We start from the raw sequence: 11,764 nt of genomic DNA, 5'->3' as shown, positions 1-11,764 counted from the left end.
AGACATCCTCAAAAGCCATTTGTATATACAAGATTTATTCTTCATTTTTTAACATAAATAAAATTTACATCAGCAAAACTCCCCCAAAAAGACAGCATACATGATCTGGTGCGCATTACAGATCAGGTCCACTCTTCAGATTGGCCACTTCCACTGGTTAGCTGGGGCTTCTTCAACCAGCGGTTCCCATGGTTTCCACTCCACCATCTTCCTGGACAAGGACAGCTCTGACTCCGCCTACATAAAACAATTCAGGCATAACCAGCACACTAAAGACCCGCACCGATGACAGAAGACCTCCATGTAAACGCGCTAGTGCAACATGATGTCTATACATTTATTTTTTAAATTACACCCACAGCTCAACACAACACTGAAACGAAAAACAAACATTCGAAACTATGGCAATTCCATCAGCAGGCGCCAACTATAGCAGACTTCACAGAAGGGAAGAAATACGTCTACAAATGACTGATTATTAACCTTTAAACTACTGGGATCGTTCATGATAAAACTCAATGAGTCTTTACACCTTTAACTGATGTCCGAGTGGCTACTGCAGGCTAATGCTTCATCTGATCTTGGTAAAACGCTGAGTTTTTCAGTGTGAAAGTTAACACGAATTGTTTTTTGGTCATCGTGACTTCTACTTACTTGCGCAATGACCTCCTCAATCTGACCACAGTTGATTTTCTCTTCCAGCTTCTGCACATCAGGTTCCTTCACAGGACATTTTAAAATTAGAAACCTCAGGCCACTGCCATGGTGTTCACTAACATTACAGCACCTTCACAACACGGCTCATGCATAACTGACAGGCTGCACAGGTTCTGCCGTTACGCAAACATTCTCTAAGGCTCATGCCAGACTCAATAACAGCCCCTCTAAAGTTTGGTCCAGATTCACAAGACATTTCATACAATGACTGGATTTGCTAACAGTGCATGAACCAATCAAATGAAAGCAAATGAAGAACAAATGTATTTGGTAACCAACACACACACATCCACGTGCCAGCGAGAGGCTGTGTTTCTTACGGCTTTGACGTGGTTGAACTTCTCTGTGATCAGCTGCTCGGTGTACTTCCTGTACGCTGCATCCTGGGGCACCATCTGCAAGGACCCCAAAATCTTGGTGTACAGCATCCTAAGACGCTACAGGAAGGAAAAAGAAAAAACAACAACAATGCAGTTCAACTCTCACTTGTACTGGACACAGTCTCTTCACACGGATTTCCACATGCCATTGGGTGAAGGGATGGAGTCGTTTTAGCGCCTGTTGTTGGTGATGTATCAGTTACCTCATGTGGGCTCTGTGAAACGGCAAGACCCACCAAGCCTGTGGTCTGAAAGGAAGGCCAATTCATGGGAATGAATCACACAACAGATATGAAACAATATGAAATCAAAGCGAACCTATATCAGTCAAGATTATTACTGTTATTCAACCAAAGAGTATTAACATCTAGTAAACCAGAAGATTAAACTGTTAGTTAATTGGCTAATTTTCTTGTACATGATTAAATGCTTTTATCGGTGGGATTAACTCTCTACATTCCAAAGACCAGGACTTTCAATCTTGCAAGTACAACCCGTTTCTATTAATTTACAGTAGCCATAAATACTCACAAACGCTGCTGAACGTTGATATCTACTGTATTGTTACTGCTGATATCTACTGTATAACGTTATTAGTGGCCTAGCACCTAACGCACTGCAGACCCAAGCACGGAGCCCGAGGACAGAGCTCCTGTTTGCATCCTAAACAGGCTCTTCTTCAGAAAACAAACAGCTATGTTACATTCCTATATCTATCAGCTTAATTCCTATATCTATCTGCTTAATTCATATATCTAGCTGCTTAATTCATATACCAGTTCACCCAGACGCGACTGCTCCATAATTAGCCTTAATTAGCTAGGCTAGCTAGGTTATCTAGCTGACTGATCAATCCCGTCCTCTACGCGAACCTAATAATAATTCGGCAAAGAGGTAAACGTTTCTGAAAGGCACCATCTGTGGCGTAGTGATAATAAACCCGTGAAAACATGAACGACCTCCACACTTACCTTCTTCACCACTCCAGCCATGTCTACTATAATGGTGGGACTCTTCCGTCGCAGGCCTATGACGTCACCCCGCCCCACACTGCCCCCGCGTGGTCGCTCACGTGTCTGCGCTGTTACGTCACCACGTCGCTCTTCACTTTATCCCGGTCGCCTGTTTGCTCCAGAAAAGATTCAGTAAACGGGCTGAAACGTCAACATGCTGGACCTACAGTGAAGTTTTCGGAGTCTCTGTTGGTGTAATCAAATTTCGCGAAACACATTTTGCAATATTACTGTGTTCTATTCAAATGGTAAATAAACCTCTTTTACAGCCAGTGGGTGAGTCTGCTTTCAGAAGTCAGCGCACGAGACAGATAATAAGCGTCATCTTCTGTCCAGCACCTTCACGTGATGTTCTGGTAAACAGGAACCCGACCTGCTCACAGATCCACTGAGCTGTTCCGAGAAAAGGGGTCAAGACTAAATATAACATTAGTTCTGCTGAGGAAAGATGTCTCGTGAAGCTCACTCACTGCTGCCTCTGTGACAGCACACACTGCATTTGTCAGCCTATCAGACATTTCCATTTATTTCGCTTTAAATGAAAGACTTATTCGTGATATCAGTTTTCAAAGCGACGTTCAATTCTGCTATCTTCGCAAGCTGACGTCTTGTTTGTTTAGTTTGAAGTCTGTTTACATGCGCGATTGTTTGTAAACTCGGAGCTAAACACGGTGACGTGACGGACACCGGACAGCTGGACGAAGAGCGCATGATGGAGTTTGCGGTCCGACAAAGTCTTCAGGAGGTCTGCGCGTCTGGGCATCAGAGAGCAGAGTGAGTAAAGCTTCGTCCCCAGACCTGCACCTGCGTCATGTTTCAAAATCCTTCTGTAAATGTGTGTTTCTGTTATCTTTGTCAAGCACCTCTGGAACAGCCAGTGACGAAAATCTACAGATTTTAGCTGCGATCGACCGAGGTAATCTTACGGCCTATATCTAGTGTTCTGTTACCCTTCAGCTGCTCGCGCTGAAGGACTGTCCTAAGATCAGGTTTCCACGAAGCCTGCGTGGCGCACCAGGGTAGAACCCTCCAAACGTGATTTAAAAAGCCACCACTTTACACGTGCAGACTGTCTTCCAGGTGACGTGTCTGCTCTGCGAGCACTGTGTGCACACGCCAGCGCGTTTGAGGTGGCTGACCCCGCGGGACGGTTCCCGTTTCACCGAGCCGCCGTGCAACCGGACGCACGACTCCTGGACGCGGTGCTTTTGGGTGAGGGCACGTGATGACAAGCTCGCGGATCATTATCCTGTGTTACGCACCTTAGCGCGAAAATGGTTTATGAAAACGTCAGGCACCAAAGGACATCTAAAACAAACATGTTTGTTTGTTTTCTTGGTCAGCTTCCCACGAGCTGAGCATGGAGGAGGTGACGGGGGAGGGTGAAACCGCGCTCACCCTGGCCGCTCACGCGGGCTGCGCGAGGAATGTGGAAGTGCTCGTGCGTCACGGAGCTTCTCCGTACAACACGAACAGAATGAGCGAGTCTCCTTTGCTGCTAGGTAACGCACAGCGCGCGTGCTGACCATCATCACATACGTTACGTTACTGTTTGACACTGAAGTACACATGTAGACTACATGACAACAGGAAGCTCCCTGAGAATATTTTAATTTAAGTCTAGGACTGCTCTGACAAGAGAAGGAATATTCAGAAGAAATAATGAACATGAACATTGGAATGAAGTAGAAATCTATTCTTTGGGTTCGAATGCGTATGGTAAACCACTCACCAAGAGCACTGACCTCAGATCAGTAGCCCCCTGTCCATGCACCTTTATCCTTTATGATATGAAACATTAAAAATGATTAGATCAGCACTCTTGCTCTGCTTTGCACTCACGAGCCTTGGCCTGTATGTCGTGCGCAGCGGTCAGGGCGGGCTCCTATGACACGGTGCTCGCGCTGATCCTGGGCGGAGCCTTCGTCGAACAGGTGTGCAGAGCTAAGTGGACGGCCACTCACGAGGCCGCCCGGGCGGGCTGCGCCGACATCATGATGCTACTCCTACGTCACGGCGGGAAGGTGGAGGCTCGAGACGTGCACGGCGTCACGCCGCTCGGCATCGCTGCCGAGTTCGGCCACGCGGACGTCCTGGAGATCCTCATTGAGCACGGTGAGCTGGAACCGAGGCTCGTGCCACAGCTAACACGAGAAAGAGACGGCTGCGCACGTGTGGGGCCCAGAGCAGAGCGCGCTGTGTAGAAAAATCAGAAACCACGGAGATTAAAAACAGACGTGCTGCAAACGCGCTTGAACAACCCAGTTACACGGGAATAAGAGATCTGTCTTCAGATTTTACTGTCGTGTTCTCTGTCTCCACTAGGGGGCGACGTCAACGCGCAGGCCACCAACGGAGACACTGTGTTGTATGACGCCGCAGGTTCGGGAAACCTGGACTGCGTTGAGCTGCTCCTCCAGCGCGGCGCCAGTCCTAACGTGGCCAGTCTGGCCTTCCAGCTGCCCATCCACCGGGCTGCGTACCAAGGCCACTACCTGTGAGCCACCTGACCTGCTGAAGCTGTTGGAGTTCTGTTAAAGCCAGACGTACTACACAAATAAAGACTGTTATTGTTGAGTAGACCTCAGCATACCTCTGTGGTTGTTTGGTTTTAAAATAGTTTTAATAATAATAAAATATTAGCAATAATAATACATTTTATTTATATAGCATAAAGTTTTTCAAAGTGCTGCACAGAAATTAGAGTTACACAGCAGATTAATAATGTATTCTGCCTCGTGTGTTTATTTTGTGGTCAATTGTTTTTTTACTGCACAGGGTTCTGAAGACACTCATCCCCCTCACCACTAAGCGGGCCATCCGCTTGTCTGGGATGAGTCCAGTCCACTCCGCAGCAGACGGGGGTCACGCATCCTGTCTGGAGCTGCTCATCCAGAAGGGATTTGACGTCAACTCACCCCTTGGCGCACACATCTCTGACAACTATGATGACATGAGGAAGACCGCGCTGTTCTTCACCGTTTCCAACGGCGACGTGACCTGCACCCAGCAGCTCCTGGAGGCCGGCGCTGGGCCTGACCTGGACCCACTGCGCTGCCTCCTGGTGGCCGTGCGGGCGGGGCACTACGAGCTTGTTCGGCTGCTGCTGGCATATGGTGCCAACGTTAACTGTTTCTTCACTGTGGTCAGTGACACAATGTTCCCCACAGCACTGCAGTACTGCCTGAAAGATCAGTCCATGCTGCGGATGCTCCTTAGCAATGGTTACCATGGAGACAGCTGCTTCCAGTGCTATCATGACCAGCATTACACGGGACATGTCTGGGGACAGAACTTCTCAATACAGGACACAGACAACTGCTCCAGTAAGGTGATGGTGAGTGGACAATTCAAGAACTGCTAAGAAGGACAGAAGGTACTGTACTGTAGATACAGTCAGGTACACTGTAGGTACAGTCAGGTACACTGTAGATACAGACAGGTATACTGTAGCTACAGACAGGTACACTGTAGGTACAGTCAAGTATACTGTAGGTACAGGCTCTATTATCAAATATTGTAATGCACTGTATTGTGTAATGTGACGTGGATTAGTGTGTGTTGTTTTGTGATTGTACGGCTCTGTGTTTGTTAGTTTTGCGATTTCATCTGCGTGTTCTGGCTGAGACACATGGCGGGACCCGTGGTGCGCACCATCATGGACTACGTCAGACATGTGCCCATCTGCTCCAAACTCACCAAGATCTTAGAAAGGCAGAAAGAGTGGCCTGAGATCTGTCACATCCTCTGTAAGCCCCCCCCCCCCCCCCCCACACACACACACACACAGTCCACTCCATTGTGTAAGCATGTGCTGGTGTGGCCACAGGTAACCCACGATCGCTGCAGCACCTGTGCAGGCTGGTCATCAGGGAGAAGATGACCCTGCAGAGACTCAACAGCCCTCAGGTCATGAACACGGTTCCCTTTCCACCCGCCCTGAAGAATTACCTCACCTACAAGGAGCTGGACATGTACGACAGTGTGACAGAGGCGTGATAGGGACAGAACATGTGGGTTTACTACTGTATAGTTAACACTTGTTTTCACGTTATCTTATTTAACTGAAACTGTTGTATTTTCTAGCAGGACAGATGTTATGTAATATAAGTTGCTATTGATTTAAAAATTTGATGAGAATATTAGTGGAGTTTCAAGGGCCAGTTGGACTGATAGACTTGTGTTATTTTATTTATGTACAGTGTTAAATAAACCATTTAAACTGGGTGTCAAACAGCTTGGTATTACAGATTTTCTTATAACCCTGTCATATTCACATAAAGGAGAGAAGGTGTGGATTATCACACCGAAGACACTGGACCGAAGCAGCTCCTGTCTGAAATGAAACCTGAGAGTATTCTTGGTTTGGGGTATCATGGGATTTACAGTTGAGTATTTCACAGCAGTTTGTGGGACAAACCTCATTATTTAACTGGAGGTTGAGCAGAGTGTGCAGTGGGCAAGACACATCACTGTCACACACCAACACTGAGACATGCCACTGTCAGACACCACCACTGTTATTAATGCATCAGAGCTATTTCAGTGTGTAACACCCCCCCCCGATTGTGAATTATGTTAAATATGAATGAGTGAGTGAATGAATGAGTTACAAGCCCAGTCCAATAGTGCTCTGTATCTCAAAAGCATTTTGCTTACACAGCTGATAACGGACCTCTGGTCGAAGCATCTTGTTGCTATGGAAACCTCGCAAAGTTCACTGTTATTTTGACTGCCTCTGTCTCTTTAACTACAACACACTGCAGTCACTCCCTGGAAAACTGTCACAACTGTCAACAACCTTTTGACCTTTGACCATCACCATTTATACCAAAATCAGTGGCCTGAGGTCAGTGGGGGTCACACACTGGAAACTTTTAAAGAGATAAGTATAATGTCTCTTATAGATAAACGAAGGAAGCACAGCAGTGGATAACAGAACCAGCAGAACCCAATCACTACGATAATATATATAATATTTAATGTGTGGTCTGTTGTGAAGTCAGAAAGTAATTAGAAATAGAAATATGTTATAAAAATTCAGTGCTGACTGACATAATTAAAATTTTAGTCGTTTACTTGACTGGTCACCAATGTGCTACTAACTGTACATAATCAAATCCTCAGTAGCAGGTTCAACTTAGAAGTGCTGTCTGTTTCACGGTGTCATTCTAAGCCTAGTAGATGGCTTGATGCGTTAGTTTCTAAAGTCTTCCCTCATTGCGTCGCTGGGATTATTTTGGGCATGCAGCACGGCACGGCTGACGGCCTTCTCCGCGACCGAGGGGTGAGCTCACGTTCTTTTTGTAACTCTGTGTGGTTGACTCCCACTGCCCAAAAAAGCAGCATCATCAGAGCCAGGCTTTGTGAGGTGGCCCCAGTGCGCTCTTAAAGCTCACAGCAGACAGGGTTAGTAAGGACCCTGGTGCTTGTTGCTGCCACACTCCCAACGCCCTCACTCTACTCACGCCCAGCTGGAGGTCATGAGCACCTTTGGCTATCGCCGAGAGCTCAGCAAGTATGAGGACATGGACGAGGACGAGCTCCTGGCCTCGCTCACGGCCGAGGAGCTCCGGGAGCTGGAGAAGGAGCTGGCCGACATCGACCCAGACGGCTACGTCCCCGTCGGACTGAGGCAGAGGGACCAGACGGCTAAAACCCCCACTGGCACCTTCAGCCGGGAGGCTCTTATGAAGTATTGGGAGAAGGAGACGCAGAAGCTGATGGAGAACGAGAGAAGGAACTCCTCCAGCCCCCAGGTCAGTGACGCGTCTATAAACCCTGACCATCTATGAAAAGGTCATCAACCCTTACCAGAGTACAGAGTGCATAGTAATGATCACTGTATCAATAAGTTATATTTCTGATAAGTTCATTTGTTCTAAAATAATATATTCCTTTGCTACCATATCCACATTCCTTAGTGAAATGCTGTGTAAAATCACTATGATGATAATTAAATGTACAGCATATTTATTCTAACACACAGAGCAAATGTCCCTACCAGTGTCCAAATTCAGCATTACTGCTGTGTGTGTCTGTGTGTGTGTGCGCGCGCGCGCACGTGCGCATTAATGGTGTTGTTCAGCATTACTGCTGAGTCATGGCAGTATTCAACATTAGTGCTTGGTCATGGTGTTATCACTCCTATAAACATTCCTATAACTAACTGTTCCAGGATGGTCAAAGTCATGAGACAGAGGAACGTGTGAGGGGAAGAAATAGCTCCGATTCAGAGGACGAGAGAGAAAGTGCAGAAGAGAGTGAAAAGGACAGAGGAGAACAGAATCATGAAGAAGAAGAAGAAGAAGAAGAAGAAGAAGAAGAAGAAGAAGAAGAAGAAGAGAGTGAATCAGAGGAGACTAGTAGTGAAGATGAGGCAGACAGAGATGGAGATGAAGATGCAGAGGATAAAGGACAGAAAGACATAAAGGAGAATGTTCCAGAGCAGCATCCTCCTTCACATCACCTATGTAATGGCCACTCAGTCCTCAAAACACTGGAGCCCGTGAGAAGGAGTTCACCAGTGGAACCAACCGTCAGAGCCCAGCAAAGCACCCAGCTCTCGGGGAACCCCACCATTGTGGATGAGGCTCTGGAGAAGATCCTCACCGACGACCCTGACACCATGGAGGTCAACCTGAACAACATCGACAACATCTCACAGGAAACGTTGACCCAGTTCGCACAGGCACTTGAGTCCAACACGCACGTGCGCGTCTTCAGCCTAGCGAACACGCACGCCGATGACCACGTGGCCTTTGCCATCGCCAAGATGCTGCGTGCGAACTGTCACGTGACCAACCTCAACATCGAGTCCAACTTCGTGACGGGGAAGGGCGTGCTGGCCCTGGTGCAGGCACTCATGCACAACAGCACGCTCACCGAGCTCCGCTTCCACAACCAGCGGCACATGTGCGGAGGCCAGGTGGAGATGGAGATGGTGAAGCTCCTCCGAGACAACACCACCCTGCTCAAGCTGGGCTACCAGTTCGACCTGCCGGGCCCACGCATGACCATGACGGGCATTCTCACGCGGAACCAGGACCGGCACAGGCAGAGGCGCATGCAGGAGCTCCGCCGGCAGGGCGGTGCCACCACGCCCCTGGATGGCCGCGCGGGCGCGCTGCAGAAGAGCACGCCCGTGTCGTCACCTTTCACCTCGCCCTGGTGCTCTCCGCGGCTACCACGCCACGATGCGGGCAAAAAGAACTTGCCTCCGGCCCCTCCGCCGCCCCCGCCGCCCCCTCCTCCACCTCCACCTCCACCCAAAGCCCAAAGCATCCCTGAGAAGAAAACCCCCACCAGAACGATTGCGGAGGTGATCAGACTCCACGAGGCCGGATCCACGAAGATACGAGCGGCTCCGGTCACGGGCAAGAAATCGCGGAAGCGTCCAAAGGAGAAAGAGAAGGACGGTGTCCTGAAGGAGCTGAAGACGGCGCTAAGGCCCATCGCTGAGCGGGACTTCCCCAGACCGTCCACGCCACAACGATCGGCACACGATCAACTCATGGCTGATATCCAAGCAAGCAGCATCAAATCTCTGAGACGGGTGAGTATCACACACATACACACACACGCACATGCAAGTATATGCACACACACACACACACACACACACACACACACAACATACACAGTAAGACAAATCTATCCAGGGTTAAAGAGTATTCTGTAAGAATGAGAATGTCTAGTAATGTCCCAAAATAAAACAACTTCCTAAATATTAAACTATCATGTTCAGAGTAAAAGGAACCACAGGGGGATGTATGATCAAAGTAGAGAGTTAGAGGTGATCTGCTTACCTGAACAATACGGCCGTGCAGTCCAGCATTCTGTTATTACACTTGACATAAGCCTGTATTATTACGTGACATAAGCATGCGTTATTACCTGTGACAAGCATGTGTTATTACACATAACATAAGCATGTGTTATTACACATGACATAAACATGCATTATTACACATGACTTAAGCATGTTATTACAAGTGATGTAAGCATGTGTTATTACACATGACATAGGCATGCATTATTACATGTGATGTAAGCATGTGTTATTACGTGTGATGTAAGCATGTATTATTCCATGTACCTTAATCATGTTTTATTACATTTGATGTAAGCATGCATTATTACATGTGATATAAACATGTCATTACACGTGATGTAGGCATGCATTATTACACATGACGTAAGCATGCGTTATTACACATGCCATATGCTTGTGTACACTGGATCCGTTACGGCGCGGCAAGTTGTAGTGACATGCTAGAATGTGTCAGGCGCGTCTGGAACCCTTCTGGAAAACAACACTAAATCACAGGTTGTGTGGGGGTCTTGTGATGGAAAAAACCCTGTTCCTGTCTGATGATAGCATCCTGACCCTACACATACCACCTACTTAATGTCTGTATAAATAGACCCTGCTGTGGGCCAGCCTGATAACACACATGCCTCCCTGTACCAGGCAACAGGACAGCAAAACAAACTCACCAAGGCGTGGTCCTACATTTAAGATCTCAGTAACTGAGATTGTAGATAAACCCATCAATCTTTGAGAATTAATCATCACTAATCACATTAAAAAGACAAAAAAAGGCCAGGAAGTTGTCGTGCACTGACATTACGTATGCGCGTATGTAAACTTTGAGCCGCTCTCCAAACCTTGGGAGTAGTTGTGAGTGTGCGCTGTCTTCTGTCTGACAGGTGGAGGTTCCTCAACATCTCCGGTAACATGCCCAGACTACGCTGGACCAAGAACAAAGGGGTGGTGTGTCAAATATCATTTCCAGACATCCCACCAAACGGCCCCTGTTCAAGAGTAACAGGTGTCCGTGTAAATGTGTTGGCTTGCTGTTAAGAACCATCTTACATTTTTACAGTTCAGTCACACGACGGTAATCGCCTGCACCGAGTGTGTCTTGTTTATCCTGTTCCTTGCTCCTGTCTGGAGTTTCCCTGATACATTACAGGACGTCACTGCATAAAGGATCTAGACAGACAACTGGAAATGGAAAGGCCTGGATATATATACTTTATTCTTATTTTGACACTAGTGACACCAAGGGTTCTTATTGTTTTATAGAGTTGAAGTTTTTTTGAGGTCTTTACACTGATCAGAACAATGTAATGTCATGAGATTCATTTAAATTTCATATTTTTGTTTGTATAAATGTAAATAGTTGCTTTGATGTGGAAAATTAAACGTTTTTCATTTGATTATGATCTTTTTGTGGTTTTCTTAGTGTGTAGGTCAACAAACCACTCCAGTGAAGCTATGCACAATGAATACCTGCCAATGTTAGGAAACAGGATTTCACCTTGGATATGGGGTCAGGTCTTAGCCCTGGACCTGAGCCACACGTCTGAGCTCAGCACAGTGGCTGCCCTGACCCAGAGCACTGGCCCAAGGTCTCAGCCGAAACGGGACAGAATTAATTGGAGATATATCCGAGACTCTCCTAATCCTGGTCCTGTGTCTGTCCTGGAGAGCTGCCCAAGGCCCAGAGCCACCCTGCAGCTGTTACTGCAAACATGGCGTTCTCAGCATTTGAGCAGAGAACGTGCTCACTGAAGGAAAGGCTCGTTCACATGGAAACCGGGTTCTTAGGACTAACACGTGGAGTGAAAGCTTCCATTGGGAAGTTT

At 47.3% G+C, this 11,764-nt stretch overlaps 3 protein-coding genes across 5 annotated transcripts; 2 read left to right on the top strand and 1 right to left on the bottom strand.

Annotated features, from left to right (window-relative positions):
- Window positions 1–18: 18 nt before the first annotated feature.
- Window positions 19–2,243, bottom strand: ndufa5 (NADH:ubiquinone oxidoreductase subunit A5). Its single transcript, XM_027007501.3, has 5 exons — window positions 2,069–2,243; window positions 1,301–1,345; window positions 1,038–1,154; window positions 655–720; window positions 19–237 (listed from the first exon to the last, which is right to left on the bottom strand). The coding sequence occupies exons 1-5, from the start codon at window positions 2,087–2,089 to the stop codon at window positions 136–138; spliced, it is 351 nt and encodes a 116-aa protein (XP_026863302.2). The 5' UTR covers window positions 2,090–2,243; the 3' UTR covers window positions 19–135.
- A 506-nt stretch (window positions 2,244–2,749) lies between these two features.
- asb15b (ankyrin repeat and SOCS box containing 15b) lies at window positions 2,750–6,344 on the top strand. Of its 3 annotated transcripts, none has more exons than XM_027007500.3 (9): window positions 2,750–2,884; window positions 2,971–3,026; window positions 3,191–3,322; window positions 3,454–3,612; window positions 3,980–4,225; window positions 4,436–4,607; window positions 4,889–5,447; window positions 5,706–5,859; window positions 5,940–6,344. In XM_027007500.3, the coding sequence occupies exons 1-9, from the start codon at window positions 2,820–2,822 to the stop codon at window positions 6,107–6,109; spliced, it is 1,713 nt and encodes a 570-aa protein (XP_026863301.2). In that variant the 5' UTR covers window positions 2,750–2,819; the 3' UTR covers window positions 6,110–6,344. The 3 variants fall into 3 exon arrangements, with proteins under 3 accessions (XP_026863301.2, XP_081579899.1, XP_081579901.1); XM_081723773.1 differs by having other exon boundaries at window positions 3,179–3,322; XM_081723775.1 differs by lacking the exon at window positions 3,980–4,225 and having other exon boundaries at window positions 3,179–3,322.
- Window positions 6,345–7,474: 1,130 nt separating this feature from the next.
- Window positions 7,475–11,335, top strand: lmod2b (leiomodin 2 (cardiac) b). The gene is made up of 3 exons (XM_027007572.3): window positions 7,475–7,869; window positions 8,289–9,665; window positions 10,823–11,335. The coding sequence occupies exons 1-3, from the start codon at window positions 7,594–7,596 to the stop codon at window positions 10,847–10,849; spliced, it is 1,680 nt and encodes a 559-aa protein (XP_026863373.3). The 5' UTR covers window positions 7,475–7,593; the 3' UTR covers window positions 10,850–11,335.
- Window positions 11,336–11,764: the final 429 nt, after the last annotated feature.

Source organism: Electrophorus electricus, chromosome 11 (genome assembly GCF_041902795.1).
Source record: "Electrophorus electricus isolate QZ-2024a chromosome 11, ASM4190279v1, whole genome shotgun sequence".
Classification (NCBI taxonomy): Eukaryota; Metazoa; Chordata; class Actinopteri; order Gymnotiformes; family Gymnotidae; genus Electrophorus; species Electrophorus electricus.
The sequence above is the reverse complement of the archived record's forward strand: the minus strand, read 5'-3'. Positions and strand labels throughout refer to the sequence as shown.